An 18,313-nucleotide genomic window follows, 5' to 3' on the forward strand; every position below is an offset into this window, starting at 1 on the left:
AACAGCGGTTACTATCTCCAAACTCCGTGGCTGTAATGTAAAGCAAGCCTGTTTAAAAGGCTACGTTTTTGGCTAAAAATGAGGGCCCCAGTGTCACAATTAAAAGATGATCCAGAATATGGTAATGAATTCCTGGTCTCTCTGGAAGCCTGTAAGTTCACTTACCCTTGTTCCTTGGGCTGAACGTGTGAAAAAATATGCATTTTTTGCAAAAGACCTTGAAAGTAGATTAAGGAATTATTTATCTTTGCCAAAAACTCAAGCATCATATCCAGATCAAGATACTGCTGGGATTGATGTAAATGATCTATGTGAAGCAAAAGACTGAGCGATCTTATGAAACATGTCCGAGTGTAAATTCACACCAAAAGCACGCTTGAGAGGTTTTGTTAGTGCATTTTGGTTTGGTAGAATTCTTGATGGCTGAAGCTTACCCTTAGAGAGGTGTACTAAATAGGAAGCCCAGAAGTTCAGGGATATCTGACAGGTTGACCTATTTCTCAGAAATGCCATCTATGCTTCCACACTGATGGGTATTGTCTTGTGGATGATGCTATTTAGCATAGCTATCCTTGAAAAAAATTGAAAGATATTCAGAGCCTTCAAAATCAAACTCGTCAGTGGAAACATAAGATTGATGACCATTTTTTCCAATCCAGAATCAGGGAATCTCTTACCACTGCCTGAAAATCCATATTCGGAACTATGTATAGTGGTAGCTCTTAGTTCTCTTTATTGCAAATAGGTCTATTTTGAGATTCAGAACGTAACTTTAGATTCTCCTGAAAAAATCTCTAAAAGGTCCATTCCATATGCAGAAGTCTGTCTCTACAAAGGTATCCACCAAAACATAGAGAGATCTGGACAGATTGAAATGTGAGAGGAACGCATTCTTTTACTGAAGAAACCTCGTAATGGGTAGAGTCCTTACATTGAGAATTCTTGAGCAGGATCCTCCTCCTAAGGCAACACATCTACCTAGTTGTCTATGAAAGTCTTTATAAATTATGAGAGTTCTATCTTGGACCAAGTCTCTCTAATGTCAGGAAGACTGATACCAGTTCCAACACATGTGAAATAATGTAAACTGAGGGGTCCATTTCTCAAATGCAAAGGTATCCTCTAAATGACCTCCCCATTTGAAGTAGATACGTCTGTATGAAGGATCATGGAAATCGAAGGAGAAACCAATGGGACAGGAAGGAAAATGGTCCATGGCCTGAGAATTCTTTTTCAATGCATGGGCAACTGAGCCAAAAGGTCTTGTAAACCTTAGTGAGGTCTTTCAATCTGTCTTTAATATGGGGTTAACTAATGAGGCAAACTGAAGAAGGGACAAAATCTTCTCCAGTTGCCATCCATAGGAAAAGTGATTGCAAAGAAAAAATCTGACCTTACTTAGGATTCTTTACTGAGATGCTTTTTTTTAGGCTTAGTGTGTCTTTAACATATGACATTGAACACTTAGCTACTGAAATATCCTTCTTTGAATTAGTATTGATTTTGTAAAGTTGATCAGGAAACCTAGATCCTGAAGAATTTGCAAGATTTTATTTGTCTGTTTGAGGTATAATTCTTTCGTCGCTGTCCAAATGAGCCAATTGTTAAATAGGCTTTGACCAAAACTCCCGGAAACTACAAGAGAGTGATCACTGATATGCTAGTTTTGTAAACACACTTGGGTGATGTTGAGGCCAAAAGGCATCGTTTTGAACCTGTATATCTCTCTGACAAGCCGAAAGCCTAGGTAAGATCAAAAGAAGGGGGTTGAGCTAATAGGTGTCTTTTAGATCTGTAGTACAGTTACAAGCCCCTTGGTGTAGTCGTCGGGGGAAATACATGATGGTCATCATTTTGAATTCGTCGCTTCTAATATAATTGTAGAGACAAGATGTGAAGGATAACTCTTCCCTCTGGGAAATCATTCTTCAGTATGCTGAATGGTTTGTTCAGGAATTGTAAGAACTTGCACTTGCTATGACCTCTTTTTTTCTGCATCTTGCTTCAAAGAAGTTTGAGTTCCAAAGTCTGGTCCGGTGAAAAACGGTGGTACATAGAAGGTTTAGACATCCAAGAGTCCAACTTAAACCTCTTGAGACTGCTCTACGCTTCCAAAAAAAAGGTCCAACATTCTCGGAAACAATGGATATGACACCTCCAACCCTAAGCCTCTAATTAATTTTATTTGACACTGCACGACACCAGCCCCACTGTTTCCCTGTTGTTTCCATTAGCCTCTCCTTCTATGAAAAAATCCTGAATGACCTTAGGTGGAGTGGCTTTGCTGCCCCAGTTCCTCCCAATGGAACTTAGGTGTAGTACAAGGCTTGCTATGGAAAAAAGGAGCTCTCCTCTTTGCTGGTTGCTTTTGATCCTGCAGCTACTTCTTATAGGTTTCAGCCTTGTGAAAGGAGGCTTACTTCTTCTTCAGGAAGGTATGAAAAACCCTTCCTCCAATTTAGTAGTGAAATGGCAATTCCCTCTGCTTTGGCTTTGTCCACTAGACCATGAGGGAAAAGCAATTTGTGTAGAGGATCCCTGTTAAGGAATCTTCTATCTCGACCTTCCTCAGAGCGAAGGCAGCCAGTGTGCGGTACCTCATCTTCAATTTTGCTTTGATAAAATTCTGTAAGGTCTCATAGGTAGGCTTACCAAGTAGCTTTGCTACAGCAGAGATGGTCGACTGAGATCTCCCAATAGCTCTCACTTGTCAAGGATATGGCAGACACTGGGCTAAAAAGTGTCTGATGGGCACTGAATTCTGCAGTCCTAAGATGGGAGGAAATCAAATAAAATGGTCACCTAATTAGATTTTTTCTTGAGCATCCCATTATTTAGGGAGAAAGCCTTTACAAAAACCTTCAAGTTTTGTGAGTCCCTCAAACTCTTTAGGATGTACTGTACCCCAAAAAGGACTACATTGTTTGGGTAACGTGAAAACATTAAGCAGCACCTCCCTCATTGAATCAGATGCCATCTTTACCGTTTTGGTAAAAAAGGGCATTTTTGGCCTGCACTTACGTTCCAATCACAGAATCATCGAGCTAACTGCTGTCTAATAGGAAACCCCAGCCTCTGATATTGCCTCTGCTAGAGTATTTAAGACAGACTTATATGGCATCAGGGTAACCTCTTTCAGTGTAAGCTTGGAATAGGTCTTAAACTTCCATCTTGATTTTGTAAATGCCAAAAGGCTCTTGAATTTGATGCCAGATTCTGTACTTTTATATTGAAAACTATTTGACTCTGGCAAGAAGGCAGATCCATCACAGAATGCTTCTTGGCTATATGTTATTTAATATTTCTCAGTCTGGATTTGTTTGGTATTACATAAGTTTCATATAGCTTTTGGTGGGGAACCGTTAAGCTTGTGGTGATATGAGGCGATTCTTGTTTGGCTAGTTGGTGTATATCTTTAGGCCAGGTTATATGGGTTAATTAGTCACCTTCCATCGCCTGCTTCATCCTTCAGAGTATAGGATTCAGCCATATGAATCTCAGGTGAGTCATAGAAATAATTGGAATTTTAATGAAATTTATTATAGTATTTCTATACACAACTAAGGTTCACTTAATTCTCCCCTACTGCTTAATGATGGCAAAAGATTGTTAAATGTATTTCTATCTGTGGAACTTCAGAGGTTCAAACTTAGGGCAAATGTTTTTCTATTGAAGAAGTTAACCAAGTCTCTCTTCATAGTTTATTTATGACTCCTTATTTTTGCATTGTTACTGAACTTGAAATATTTTTTTTGATTTGTTATTCCTTACTTATCATTTATAGTTCATTAATTTCCATATTTCCTTTCTTCACTGGGGTACTTTCCATGCTTGAGCCCTAGTACTTGTAGCATCCTGCTTTTCCAACTAGGGTTGTAGTTTAGCTAGTATACTGTAATAATAATAATAATTTATGATGATAATAATTTATAATAATAATAACAATATATAATATATAATAAATAATAATAAATACTGAAATGGCATACTCATGCTGTTATCATTAACATACACCTCCATGTATATTATGTGTAATAGTATGCTAGGAGGGTTGAGGCTATTGAAGTGAGAGAAAATGTGAAATTTTAATATGACAGGTGTCAACGCTTTGCTAGCTATGAGGGGGAACCCATGTGAACCTCAGGTGAGTATGAAAATAGAAAATTTTACAATTAAGATTCCATTTTTGCCTAGTATCTGAGAATATTCCACAAGTCATAGGCATAACCAGGGAGAACAAAGTCAGTATAATGAAATAAAGATAAATAAAATGTAAAGGCCTTTTATGGTCAAAACCCAGAGTATGCAGGTGTACTGTCTTGTGCCAAATTTGATGTCGAACATGACATACTGCAGAAGGAAGGCATTGTGAAAACTATAGAAAGAGAACAGATAGTATGTGAGATAATTTGTCGTGGAGGATATATGAAATCGGGATCTTTCTATGTATAGTTGTATAGAACATTACAAAATTTGAACTGTAGATAAGTAGTGTAAATTTTTTGTTATTGTAACTGTACAGTTTATGAGCTGCAATTGCATAGATCCTGTAGTGTGTACATATTAACTTTTTTACTAATGGTATTTTAGTGTTTGTAGTTTTTTAAAGCAGTTCTTTGTCTTTTATTTCATTTTGAATGTTTGGAGTTTGCTTTTTATTATTCATGAGGAAGCACGTTTTATCAAATTGGTTTATGCTGAATTTGGAATTTATAATTCAAATTGATTGAATTTGTGTATGCATTATGTGCAATATATTATTCATATGATTTGAGGGAAATTAATGGTAATTTGGTCTGATTCAAATCTGTAAAAACAATATGCTTGTTTCTGTGTTTGGACATAAGGTTTGCCATCTTTAATTTTTCATCTTCCCCTTTATACCTATCAGTATTATTTATTTTGATTAATTTTCCACTGTATGCCTCCAGATTGATTTTATGATGATCTTACGGTGGTCTTGTGCGTGACTTGTCTTACCATTCTTGTTTGCTTTGCTCTCTCTTCTCTTTCTTCCTTGCTTCCAAAGCACCAAAGAAAAGGATTTTGACAAAAAGAAGGAAAGAAGGGATGGTGAAGATGAAGGAGATGGTGTTGATGGAGATGAGGATGTTGATAGTAAGAACGATGAGGAGGAGGAAGAGAATAGTGAAAGGGAGAGATTTTTGTATGGCATTCGTATGGAAAATAAAATGTAAGTAAGGCATATGTGCCATATGAGAATGGTTTATGTAGGATTAGTTTTTTCTTTCTGTTTTGATATCAGTTTCTATACAGTAAAGAACTGTTAAATTTTTCATGGCGTGTTTTTGATTCTCTGTTTTGTTAAAATAGAACTGCTGATGTAGGTAGGAGTGCTTTAGTGCAGTTTAACATAATGATTAACTCGATTTTTTTAAACTTAACGAAAAATTGTATTTAAAGAATATTCAATTAGAGAAAATATCAAAAGTTGATATAACAAAACTTGCACCATTGGAGTCCAATTTTGAATAGAAACGTATTGTAAGTTTTAGCAATGATATGCTGTTTAGTTTTAGAAATATCAGTTTTTTTATATGAAATAGATTTCACTTAAGATTTTAAATTTTATCACCAGACAATATCACAGTTGCCAAAGAGCAAAAATATTTTAGAAATTTACAGAAGTATCCTTTTCATCATAGAATACTTTGAAAGCACTCATGGCATAATGAAATTATCTGTATTAGTTTAACTACACATTTGCATAGATTAATTGACTTAGGACTGGCCTGACAAGCTTGATCGTGAATGAGGATTCTTCCAAAATTGCAGGGAATGACTTTGGATAAAAAGTAAAAAGTATAAAAAGCGAATTACAAACCTGAGCATTACATACTGTATATGGCACCCTGTTTCCAATGTTGTATGTTAAGTGTTAATTTTTGAAAAGTGCAGATAACAGCTAACTGTATTATGCCACACTTTAGAAAGCAGAAAACTTGAGGATTCTTTTTGCACATAAATTACCAAAGATCTTTCTTTCTTAATCAACAATCCTGAGGAAGATCCAGAGATGAATGAGTGAAATTATGTAATCTGACATTAGCTACTGCAGAAACAACTACTAAGTGATTTTGTGCAGACTGGTTCATTGGTAACTCTGACACTCTTCATCAATTACTCAAATAGAAATAGAAAAGTCATGACATCTATCTTGCCATATAACACTCGTCTACAATGCCCCAATGATGGGGTATCCAAGTTTAGAGGCTTAACATAAAAAAACATAGTGTATACTAGAGACGAGCTGGTGGAATGATAGGGTTTAGGAAATTTGAGTTGTAGCTGACTAAAACAACATGTATGGCTTTTATGATACTGTATACTGTACCATGAAATTCACCTATGAGCCAGGGAAACATGCATTCTCCATTTGCACACTTTATGGCACAACCATCCTTAATAAATGGACTGAACATTTCCACTTACCAATGAACAATCATGTGCTGTTGATAAGTCATTTATTAATGATTTCAGGAAGTGACATTTGATATAAAGTAAAAAATATAAAGAGAGAATTACAAACGTCCTATGGGGTAATGTGCTTGAATGGTGATCGCTAGACTGGGGTTCGAGTCCTGCTCAAACTCATTTGTTCCTTTGGTCGCTGCAACCTCATCATCCTTGTGAACTAAGTATTGGGGCTTTGGGGGAGCCTATAGGTCTTATCTGCTGAGTCATCAGCAGCCATTGCCGGGTCCTCCTTAGTCCTAGCTTGGTTGGAGAGGGGTCTTGGCTGCTGATCATGTGTATATATGGTCGGTCACTAGGACATTGTCCTGCTTGATAGGACAATGTCACTGTCCCTTGTCTCTGCCATTCATGAGTAGCCTTTAAGCCTTTAAACCTGACTTCCCACTTAAACAGGTGCTGGATAAGGTTTTAGAATTGCATTAAGGTCTGAGTGAATAAAAAGTATTCAAGAAGGCAAAAACTGAAAAAAAAAAAAAAAAAAAAAAAAACAGGAAAAATTTTCAAGCGTGGGATTTCCTTATCTAAAAGCATAGTTGTGGCTTAATGGTAACATATCTGCCTGGTGATCACCAGCCTGGGGTTTGAGTCCAGCTCAAACTTGTTAGTTCCTATAGCATCTGCAACCTCACCATCTTTGTGAGCTAAGGATAGGGGTTTGAGGAGCCTGTAGGTCTACCTGCTGAGTCATCAGCAGCCGTTGAATGGACCTCCCTTGTCCTAGCTTGGGTGGAGAGGGGTGCTTGGGTGCTGATCATATGGATAGATGGTTAGTTTTTAGGGAATGTCACTATCCCTTGGCTCTGCCATTCATGAGTGACCTTTAAACATGATCATCTGTGCCTTATATTATTATTATTACAAGCTAAGCTACAACCGTAGTTGGGAAAAGCAGTATGCTATAAGCCCAAGGTCTCCAACAGGAAAACATAGCCCGGTAAGGAAAGGAAATAACAAAATAAATAAACCATAAGAGAAATAATGAACGATAAAAATACTAGCATTAATAACATAAACCTTTCATATATTAACTAAAAACCACAAAAACAAGAAGAAAAATAAGATAGAATAATGTGTTCGAATTTACTCTTAAGCAAGAGAACTCTACCCCAAGAGAATGGAAGACTATAGTACAGAGGCTATGGCACTACCCAAGACTAGAGAACAATGGTATGGTTTTGGAGTGTCCTTCTTTTAGAAGAGCTAATTACCATAGCTAAATAGTATCTTCTACCCTTACCAAGAGGAAAGTAGCCACTGAACAATTACAGTGCAGTAGTTAACTCCTTGAGTGAAGAAGATTTGTTTGGTAATCTCAGTATTGTCAGGTGTATGACAGAAAAGAATGTGTAAAGAATAAGACAGACTATTTGGTACATGTGTAGGCAAAGGATAAATGAGCTGTAACCAGAGAGAGGAATCCAATGTAGTACTGTCTGGCCGGTCAAAGGACCCAATAGCTCTCTAGTGGTAGTATCTCAACAGGTGGCTGGTGACCTGGCTAACCTACTACCTATAAAGGGGAGGGAACAAGGCTTGATAATTTTTATTCATATGAGTAAAGAAGAGATAAGTGAGTGCCAAAACAACCAAGGAATCTTCCTCCTATGTAACTGGTAAGGTTGTAGCTAGAATTGTGCTTTCATGCTTAATGAAATATACAGTATAGCATAATTGTGGTTCACAATCTCTCAGGGCAAGGGAAACATGCTGGATATACTAAAACTAAACCAGTTTCTACAAGTTACAGAACAAGGTTTTCCATGAAGAGACCTTGTCAATTCCAGTTTCCATTAAAAAGGATTACAGTACTAAGCAGTGTAGTAGTCACCTATGTGACTCACATGTAAGATTTATTGAATTATACAGAATTCAGTAGGAAAATTTATTTTGATACCTACCTGGGAGTCGCGTAATTTGCCCACTTTATACCACTAGTTAATATTGGTGTTTCACGACTTTGATATCATGAATTAAGGACCTAGCTTGATTGGTGCCTGTAGACCTTTGAGAGTGGTTTGTACCCTTCAGTATAAGTGTGATAGTATGCAGGTTGGTCCCTCAAAGGGGAGGGATATAGGGTCTGAGAGAGAAAATATTAAATTATAGGTAATTGTAAAATGAGAATACCCCTCTTCATAGATATTAGCTCTGGTATTCCTAGGTATCAAAATAGTACATTTAGTCATTGAAATTCGGTTTTTATACTAAAGATTGTTATATCGGGAATCTTTACTATACAGTATTGGCTTTAGATGTGACTATACCATGAGTGTTTGCAAAGTATTGACAATTATTGAAATCTTTGTGATGTTATAATACTGTACTCTAGCCCATTTAATCATTGCTTTACTTTATAGTTGCAAATATTTATTAGATACTATTATGAAAATATGCTAACAAATTTATTTATCATCAGTGATTTTCTTTTATTAAATTAAAGCATTTCATCATTTATGAAAAACATCAGTAGTTTTATGTTGGCATCCTTAAGAGTTTAAGCACAAATCTGGTTTTACCCACTTGCCCTACAGCTAATATTTTCATAACTAACAATGGTATCCTACACAACCATATACTGTAGTACTGTTGCCCTAGCTTGCTCTTTTCTCCATATGCATACCTTTGATTTTGTGTATAAAAGTGCCTCATTGCATTTAGGGAGCACACAGCAGAGCGCCGCCACTTCCTTGCTCATCATAATAACCGGGTAGACATAGGAGTAAGAGGAATAATATTTTCCTAAAGTCATCCAAGGTACTAAAACCTTGGTCTATGTTGTCAGTAGAATGTTTAAGGATTTGTACTAAAGATGTATGTACAGAAGAGGTTTGAACGGTATAGTATGTGCTTGAGAAATAGTCTTTTACAATACAATATTTGATTATATCATTGTTTGTTTTATATATGGTATATTTATATGCAGCAAGTCTGTAAGGGGTATGAGTCTGCATAAGTTAAATTTAGATTTTTCTATCTTCAGTTTGTTCTGTAATACAGTATATAAATGGGTATGTATGTACATGGCCATGCATGTATAAGCTTGTGTGTGTTATATAATGCATGAATACTTTTATCAGTGTAGCTTTGCTTCTTTCAAGCATGTTTTGTGGTATATTTTCTGTTTTGTGAAATTGAGTTGGAAAAGATATTTGCATTGTATTTGAACTAGTGATTTACCCTATAAGTACTGTAACCCTAAATATTTTTTATATTATCAGGTTTAGATTTTCAATATTTAGCACAGTACAGTATATCATATTTTTCCTTTATCAATCAAATTTAAGTAAATAGGCCTTTACTGTTATAAATAGTCAATGGGAAGCCCAAGTTTGTTTCTCAGCATGATGTCCTTGATCGTAGTTGATTACAAACAATTAGAATTTGTGCACAGTAGTTTATTTGCAGTTGGCAGCAAAATTTGAAAGTCACAAATTGAAGAGTGCTATTGGGGTACCAAAGTTGTCAGAGAAATATTAAACGATGCTAGAGGAGGAGTCCACTGCTCATTGTTATAATTCTTTGTGATTGTAACTCTAAATGTAGGCGACTGTTTATTGTTCTTACTTTACTCCATTATCTTTGATATCAAATCGTCATCAGTATTCTATTCTTGTTATTTGTCTTGCTTACAGTTATTGTGAATATCAAAGTGATTGTTCAGCTTTTATTGTCAATCCTTCATTGGTTTTGATAACATTAGACTAGTCTGTATTGCAGAGGTTTTGCTTTTTGAATACATAGAGTATGTCTTGTGTTAGTAATATAGACAATTATGTAACCTAGCAGTTGTGTCTCCATTTGAAGCGAGCTACTATTTTATATACATTCCATAGTGCATTAGGAAGGCTAAGATTTCTACATATCTCGGGCACCTTATTTAATGTTTTTTAGTCTCTTCCTTATTTAGTGTTTTTTTTTAGTCTTCTTTTCCCCATGTAGGAGATAGAACTTACGGTATGCCTTACATGGAATACTGTAAATGGTACTGAAGATTCTTTGCAGCATTTTTAGGGTCCAGCAGCATTGCCTATTGCATTTTATTTCTCTTGCTGCTCTCTTCTTGCCTAGCTGTCCAACTTATAAAACTTCACCATGGATGATTTTTACTTTCTTTAGAAGAAACCTTTGAAGCAAGGCCTACGTAAGTCTAAAAATGTCACTCAATGGTCTCATTAAACTAATGTATGATAATGTTAATAACTTGGGTTGACATCCTCTTATTCAATTTGTTCTTTTTTTTTTCAACGTCGTCTCACACCAAATGATAGGGTTTTTTGTATGATAGTCCTCATAACCTTGTAGGTTTCCTTCTTCTCATAGCTATAACATGGTGCCCTAAAAGTTGGAGACTACTCTTTGTTGTCTCCGTATTGGTCCCACTCGGTTGACACGTGAGTTTCTGCTATTTGGCCAATGCCAGCCATATTATGACAACTGTTAAGTACCCTTGACAGTGAGGCATTTGTTGACCGAATGCCCCACTTATAGCACCGAAAGAAATAGATATCAGTTTGAGGCTTGAGGTGAGGATGGAAGGTTCATCCTTGCCAAGATTTTTGGACGTGTCGTACCATGCGGTGGTATTTTTAGATTTATTTCAGAAGCAGGTCTTCTGGAAGCTATTTAACCTTTATAAAGACATCTTTGTTTTTATTGTTTTAAATTGAATTTCCTTTTACTGTATTCTTTATTTATAACCAATGATATCGGCATGAATGACCTTTGGTGTCAGGATACCAGAGAACTCTCAATCAATCAATCAATCTTCTCATAGTCAAAACATCCCTCTGCCCAGATGTAATTTATTCAAATATCACCAAGCAGACAGTAATATTATTAAAAAACTAACTTTCAACAGAGGATTGCATAGTCGTGCAAGTCACTAACAAGAGGTCAATAATGCAAAGTTCCTTTTATTATATAAGATGGAACCAATGGACCAGTCACATTTTGGCTTTGGAATAGAAGCATGGGCTGTTTTGCAAAGTACTTTGGATTTACCATGAAGAGGCTTTAATTTGAGCAGAATGTTATAGGAAAATCAAGAAGAGTTTTCAATGATATCAGCTAGATATTCCTATTTCATCTATCAAAGAAATATTCTATTTGAAGCCTGTGGGAGACAGTAAAAATTATTTATAAAAGGCACTCCAAAGGTAAATTTTCCAGAAAAGTTTAGTCACAAAAAATAATTGAAGGATTTTCAGGTGTTTGATGAGCCAGCCCGATACTAGAAAGAATGCCATATACTCTGTAGAGAATGTCGGAACTTGCGGGGGTTTTAAGCATCAGAAATAAAATCCTTAGTAATATCATCATATATAAGGAGCCTTCTTATGGGTACTGGCTATATTGTGATCAGTATTCCATTAAAAATACTGTACCACCAGAATTTGGATACACAATCTTTCAAAGCTGCAAATCCATTGAACATATACAATGGCGAGTTTATCAGTGAAATGAAAAGGCATTAGTTGCAATAAGAATTGACAAAAGAAGCTGATCTATTCTGAGCCTTGAAACAATCTGCTGGTGATCTCCATCATTGTTTCTTAGGGTGGGAGTAAGAGAAGTCTCATGAATTTCTTATTTTCCTACTGAGTTGGTTATATGATGTGCCAAGGGATGGGCTACCTAGTAGGTCATCATTACATTAGAAGGACCTTTTCTTTTCCTGCCAGTGTGTTACATAAGTTTGCGTATACATACTTTATTAGAAATCTAAGACTGGATTATTCTCTCTGAAAGTGTAATCTAAGGGTTTTTAAAACTGAAAACTCGAGCCATATTGTTAATTATAGTGACAAATCATAAAGGATGATGAACAGCAGATACACTACATTAGCTATTGCAAGCCTCTGCTGGGAAACTTTTGGGACAAATTTAACAACAGTATTATTAAATTTAAAGCTCCATTGACGATATCAACTGCATACCTATGATTCTGTGTATGTGTTTCAACACTGGATTTTTACTCTTAATGTTGATGCCCGTGGTTTATTTCTTCTTAAGTCAACTGATTTTTGGAAGATGGAGATGAAAATTTCTTGGTTTTATGGTGTTTATTGGAATAAAGCACGGGGTAGAGTTTGATCTGGCTAGTCTGTGGTGAAGCCTTTGTGGTATTCTCTCTGCTGCCTGGTTGTCTGGGACCAACTCCATATTGTTTTTACACTTTCTGCTCCCTGTTTTTCTTGCACCCATCTATTCCCTGTATTTCCTGTACAATTTTAAGCCCTATATTTGTAATGCTCCTTCCTTGACAGCTACTTCTTAGGGCCTCTTGGCAGTTTGAGGCACTAATAGTCTGGGTGAGTCATGCCACCTACCCTGAAATGTATGATGGGCTGTGCTATACAGGTTTGAGATATCATTGACTGGCACAAAATGGATTACATTCAGTTTTACTGCTGTATAAATGCTGGAAATAAGAGTTATCATGTGAAAGATCCCCCAAAGCCTAAGTTTAGGAAGATATCCATATGTTTTCAAAGATTTTTATTTTACACATAAGAATGCTGCATGTTTGTGTTTTTTAGTTGCTTTAATTCAATACTTAGATTTGTCTTGCATTTTGTAAAATTGGCTGTGGCTTAGATATTTATCAGTGCTTTTACTGTTTGTTTGTGTATTTGCAAACAAAATATTTGGGTTTTATTATCTACCAGTATTATTGCTCTCATGTTTTGATAAGGTTTTTTTTGTGTATTGAGTTATTATCATCACACTGTACTATGTAAGGTACAGTACAGTATATGGTTCAGAATGAAATTTTGAAAGGGATATCCTTTGTGTATTTTTTCATTTACTGTACTTATATTGTCAAAAGTTTTTGACTGACTGAATATGCGTATTGTGGATATGTGGTTGTCTTTAAACAGTACAGTAGTTCTCATTTGGTGAAATGACTTTTTATCCTCACCAACTTGGAATTCACAACTATTAACTTTAGCTTACGTATTTGTTTTACCTGCAGTTTTGTAGTACAAGTGTATTGTGTGGCAATTAATCTTGTAGCTTTGAAATACACTTCTGAGTAAGAACTGTGGATGATAGAAACAGTTGTAGAGCTTATAGTAAGGACCAGGGGCTTTTTAGATTTATTTCAAGGCATAGTGTCACCATACATTTGGAATGTTTCACTTGTACGTAGACCATTGCCGTCCTTTTTTTACTTCACCTTCCTTCCTGTCAAATCCTCCCCATTCCATCTGTGATGAGGTTTGTGAATCAATTTTGTAGAAAATCTGGAAGAAACGTTTTCAATTTTTTTCACACTTCAGATACCTCTGAAGTAATGTTTTTTTTTATGTAGACCTTTTGACCTGATAATCTGACTTATCTACCAAGTGCCACTAATCCAGCAGTACTGACTTCTGGTTTGAGAAAGACAACTTTTTCAGAGAATTAATTTTTAATTGTCCTGGCCTCCTTAGCTAAATTTCCAGGTCAAAGGTCATGATGAGTCTACATACCATGTTCAAGCTTAAAATTTTGGTAATGCGTTATTGTCCTTTTTGAAATTGTACTAGTTATAAATAGTATCCAGTTTGTTTTTGTTTTGTTGACTACAAAGAGGAGATGAATTTTGGAGTAATAAATTAATTTATAATTTGAAGTCTGTGCTTGTAAAGATATAGAAGATTTTTTTTTTAGATAAAGTAACAAAGTGGTTGGTGCAAGTGTGAATATCTATGCTGTATATGAATCGTTTAATGATTGAATGTAAAGCTTTGAGAGAGGAAAAAGTGAAAGAATAATATATGCAACATACTTAAGGATATTGAGCAATTTTTGCTGCATAGAGAGTTTTTAGCAATAGATTTTAAAGATCTGAACAGAGAAACCATTCATGAATTATTTTAAGAAGTTCCTTACCACAAACATGGGAAATTTTTGTCATAACATTATTTCTCCAGGTTTTACTATTCAGTAACTTTTTATTCCTTTTTGTTGCATCCTTCTCTCCTTACAGGTTTGAGTTTCAAGTTTAATTAAGTATGGATTGGCATATTTTCTTAGCATTCACATTTGTCCCTATGCATATACAAGCCTTTCATTCCTAACAATGGGGAATGTCTTTACCTGAGCTGTACATACACATACATATACCAAGGCACCTCCCCCAACTTTTGGGGCAGCTGACACGAAACAAATGAAACAAAAAAGAGGACCTCTCCTCTCTACGTTCCTCCCAGCCTGACAAGGAACTCGACCGAGTTCGGCTGGTACTGCTAGGGTGCCACAGCCCACCCTCCCCTGTTATCCACCACAGATGAAGCTTCATAATGCTGAATCCCCTACTGCTGCTACCTCCGCGGTCATCCAAGGCACCGGAGGAAGCAGTAGGGCCTACCGGAACTGCATCACAATCGCCTGCCATTCATCCCTATTTCAAGCACGCTAGAAAAAGCAACGTAGAGAGTAGAGGAGGAACTCGGCTGAGTCCCTGGTTAGGCTGGAGGAACGTAGAGAGTAGAGGTCCCCTTTTTGTTTTGTTTCTTGTTGTTGTCGGCTACCCCCCAAAATTGGGGGAAGTGCCTTTGGTATATGTATGTATGTAGAAAAAGCATATGACTAGAAATGGCTGGAAATCGTCTAAAATTGTTTTCAAGGCAATTAATGTTAGGTGAGAAGTTTGGGCGAGTAGCCCAGCCCAGTCTCCTGTTAAAAACACTTCAACTTTACTTTTGTTTTTGGTCACAATGAGTACATTCTTACTGATGTGCCTTATCCACGGTTGTTTAATCTTTTTTGCATACTTTTTAGTTTGAATGATTGATTAGTCTTTGTGTTAATTATCAAACAATGCAAGAATTTGCATGCTAGTGGAAGGATGGACATTCATTGGTTTATGACAAAACTTTTGGTAGATATATACTCACTCTGTGAATTTAGGGCCTTGATTGATTGCAGTTACCTTCATTATCGAGTGTAGATCGTGGCCTCCTGTTAAGACTGGTCATATTCTTTGAGGAGCAGTTTTAGTGGTTGGGGACTATGGCCAGATGTAGCACACAGACTACCTAGTGTCTGAAGGCCGACCACACTCCAACATTTACTTCACAAAAAGATAAGACGGTTGAAAACCCAGAAATCTGGGCAAAAGAAAATCAATCAAGAGAACTGGGCACTGGGCACCACCCCTCGATTTTTCTTTATACTGGGCAAGGGGACCCAGCTAGAACCTCAAATTTCCCTATTACCTTTTTCCTTGGGTTCCCCCTTTCCCTCTGCAGTGCTATGCACGGAGTCCTAAATAACAGGAGCAGTATACTTTCTAGGTAAGATATTTTTACAAAGCTTAGGTAAACTTTACAAACATTAGGATAGAAAAATGACATTAAAACCATATATAAAAAATCTAAATTGGGGGCTGAGAAGGGGCCATATGCATGGGAAGGAAACGCTACATACAATAGTATGAAAATGCAGGTCTTCAAAAACCAGGCACAATTTCCCTACCATTTTGCTTGTTGACAAAATAGATGTACTGTACATTTGTGAAGCAAATTGTAATTGAGCCGTCAGTTGGAAACATTCGTACGAAAGTCATTTGGATGCCTGCACCCTTCCCTTGTTTAATCTGATTCACTAACTGATTAACTTAGTCTGGATCACACCAGGTCTCCCATAAACTTGGTTTCCCCTAGATGGCCACAAACAATGAGGTATCGCAATCTGTTAGCATCTCTTAACGCTGATCGCGGACTCACTCATTGATCTTGACCTAGAAGCACCTCTCAAGGACTTTGGCTTTGCCCACCCTTGGACCTCAGGCCCCCAGATTGGTATGCGAGCCATGCTCTCAAGGTTCTTCGGCATGCCCGTATGAGCCATTGAGAAGATTATCAGACAGATCTGACTCTTAAAGGCAAAAAAAGTAGACAAGTTATTCGGATAATCTTGTATTTGCCCATTCTGAAAGATTGGAATGTCTCTTAGTTTGCTGCCTGAATTTGTGACCAATACCCAGAACCTGTTGGCACACAAACCAAAGTTCAAGACCTCTATACCCCTGCTTCATGATATGCCAGGTGGTAATCAAGAGAAAATGCTTTTATGCCCTATGAGGTCTCTGTAGTGCTATCTGAAAAAGATTTTACATCTCAGGCTTGAGTGTCAGCGACTCTTCCTGAGCACTGAAAGAAGCAAGGAAGAGTTATTGAAGAACACACTTTTTCCGGCCGTGTGAGACAATTGAGAGCATACTGTATGCTTTGACCATTGAGGGAATCAAGCTACCATCTTGAACTAGAGCTCATGAAGTCTGGTATTGATCCCGCTTTAGACTCCGAAGAACCTTGCTGTTGGATTGGTGATGAAGGAGTTTTGAAATGCCAAACAAGTCTCCATAGCCCTTTATTCAAGGAAGTATACCCACAAGTCCTTAAACTTTTTTTTTCACTTAAGTAAGACTTGAAGCGGAGAGAACACCATGAAAATCAAAGCACAAAAAAATTCTGTAAAATAATCCATGTATTAAATTAGGCCTGTAAACTGCTAAATTTTACACAATCCAGCGTGGTATATCCTAGGCATGAGTCAACATTACACCCAATTTATGCAAAGAAAAGCACTATCCAACAAACCACCCAAAATATAAAATTTTAAAAGTAATAGGTATTTTTCGTAATTGTACAAACCTGAGTCCTGTAAAACATGGGATGTCTTTAGCAGAGTTGGAATGGCCATCAAAATTATTAACGACAGGTGGTGAGCTCAGGAGAGTAGCGCAACCTCCCCCTCTCCTGTCATAGACCCTCCACTTTTGACCTTTAACTCAGGACTAGGAGGGCTTGTTGGGGTGGGAAGATTAACTAAAGGACTCAGATTTATAGTCATAAAAATACAAACTAATTGACTCACTTTTTGTGAATAAGTACTGTACTAACGAGTCTAGCACGAAATCAGTCAAGTGGGGCCCACATGCCATGTGCAGTGTTCACGTAATGCTCATGCAATTTTTATCCCATTTTCATGCTGTTTTAAAGTAAAGGTAAAATCAGTAGTTTCTTGATAAGTTCCTTCTCAAAATTTACTGTAAGAGTGTAAAAAAAGATGACCAAGTATCCAAGGAGAGGTTGAAGTACTTGATCATGCTGATAGCAGTAGCAAGTGTTTTCCCATCCGGCAATCGTATCGGTAAGCTCAAGGAGGTAGCACGACCGTTCCTGTCTAGGACAGTACGGTACTCCTAGCTTGGTGCTGGTAGTCTTCTCGGTCATCTTTCCTTGCTGGAGAAGCTCATTCCTCATGAATGCCTTAATCAGAGATACCTTCATTGATGTTTGAAGGATCTCTGGTCAACCTGACAGGATTCACCAAACCTTCCTGTTATAGTGATGCAGGATGCTCAGGACAGTTTTGCTTGTTAGCTGAACAAGGAAAAATTCAGTTAATTTACTTGAATTTGGTTTTAGTTTTAATATTAATTTTCTCAATGACAAATTTAAAGGGGTTAGGTAATATGATATGCATATACAGTAGTTTAAAAGTTTAATAAGGGAAATGTGTTCAAACCCAGTTTGGGGTGCTTGAGTTATTACATATTTTACTTTGATGTATGCTTAGTCATTGTTGAACCAGCCGAAGAGGTGAATCTCAGATAAAGTTTTTTAATACAATAATGTTATATTTCTCATCTCTTTCTTCACTATCCCAATTCCATCAGTGTGTGGAAGATTTTACTAGAAGAATCATTCCAGTTTCATAGAAATAAATTAGAATTTTAGTTATAAAATTATTTCTATACTCCCCTAATGTTCATAACATGCCCCTATCCTCCCCACTGACTAGTGATGGATATCAAGAG

General features: G+C 36.7%; 1 protein-coding gene across 5 annotated transcripts in view; it reads left to right on the forward strand.

The window, feature by feature from the left end:
• The window catches only part of PICK1 (protein interacting with PRKCA 1), a 150,019-nt gene that overhangs the window by 62,532 nt on the left and 69,174 nt on the right, over positions 1-18,313 (forward strand). For 3 of the 5 annotated variants that reach the window (XM_068390019.1, XM_068390024.1, XM_068390030.1), the window contains one exon: positions 5,030-5,194. The exons of the other annotated variants lie outside the window; for them this stretch is intronic. In XM_068390019.1, coding sequence (XP_068246120.1) covers positions 5,030-5,194 — 165 coding nt within the window. The remainder of the gene's footprint in view (positions 1-5,029; positions 5,195-18,313) is intronic. 5 annotated transcript variants of the gene reach the window in all.

This window comes from Palaemon carinicauda, chromosome 1, assembly GCF_036898095.1.
Source record: "Palaemon carinicauda isolate YSFRI2023 chromosome 1, ASM3689809v2, whole genome shotgun sequence".
Classification (NCBI taxonomy): Eukaryota; Metazoa; Arthropoda; class Malacostraca; order Decapoda; family Palaemonidae; genus Palaemon; species Palaemon carinicauda.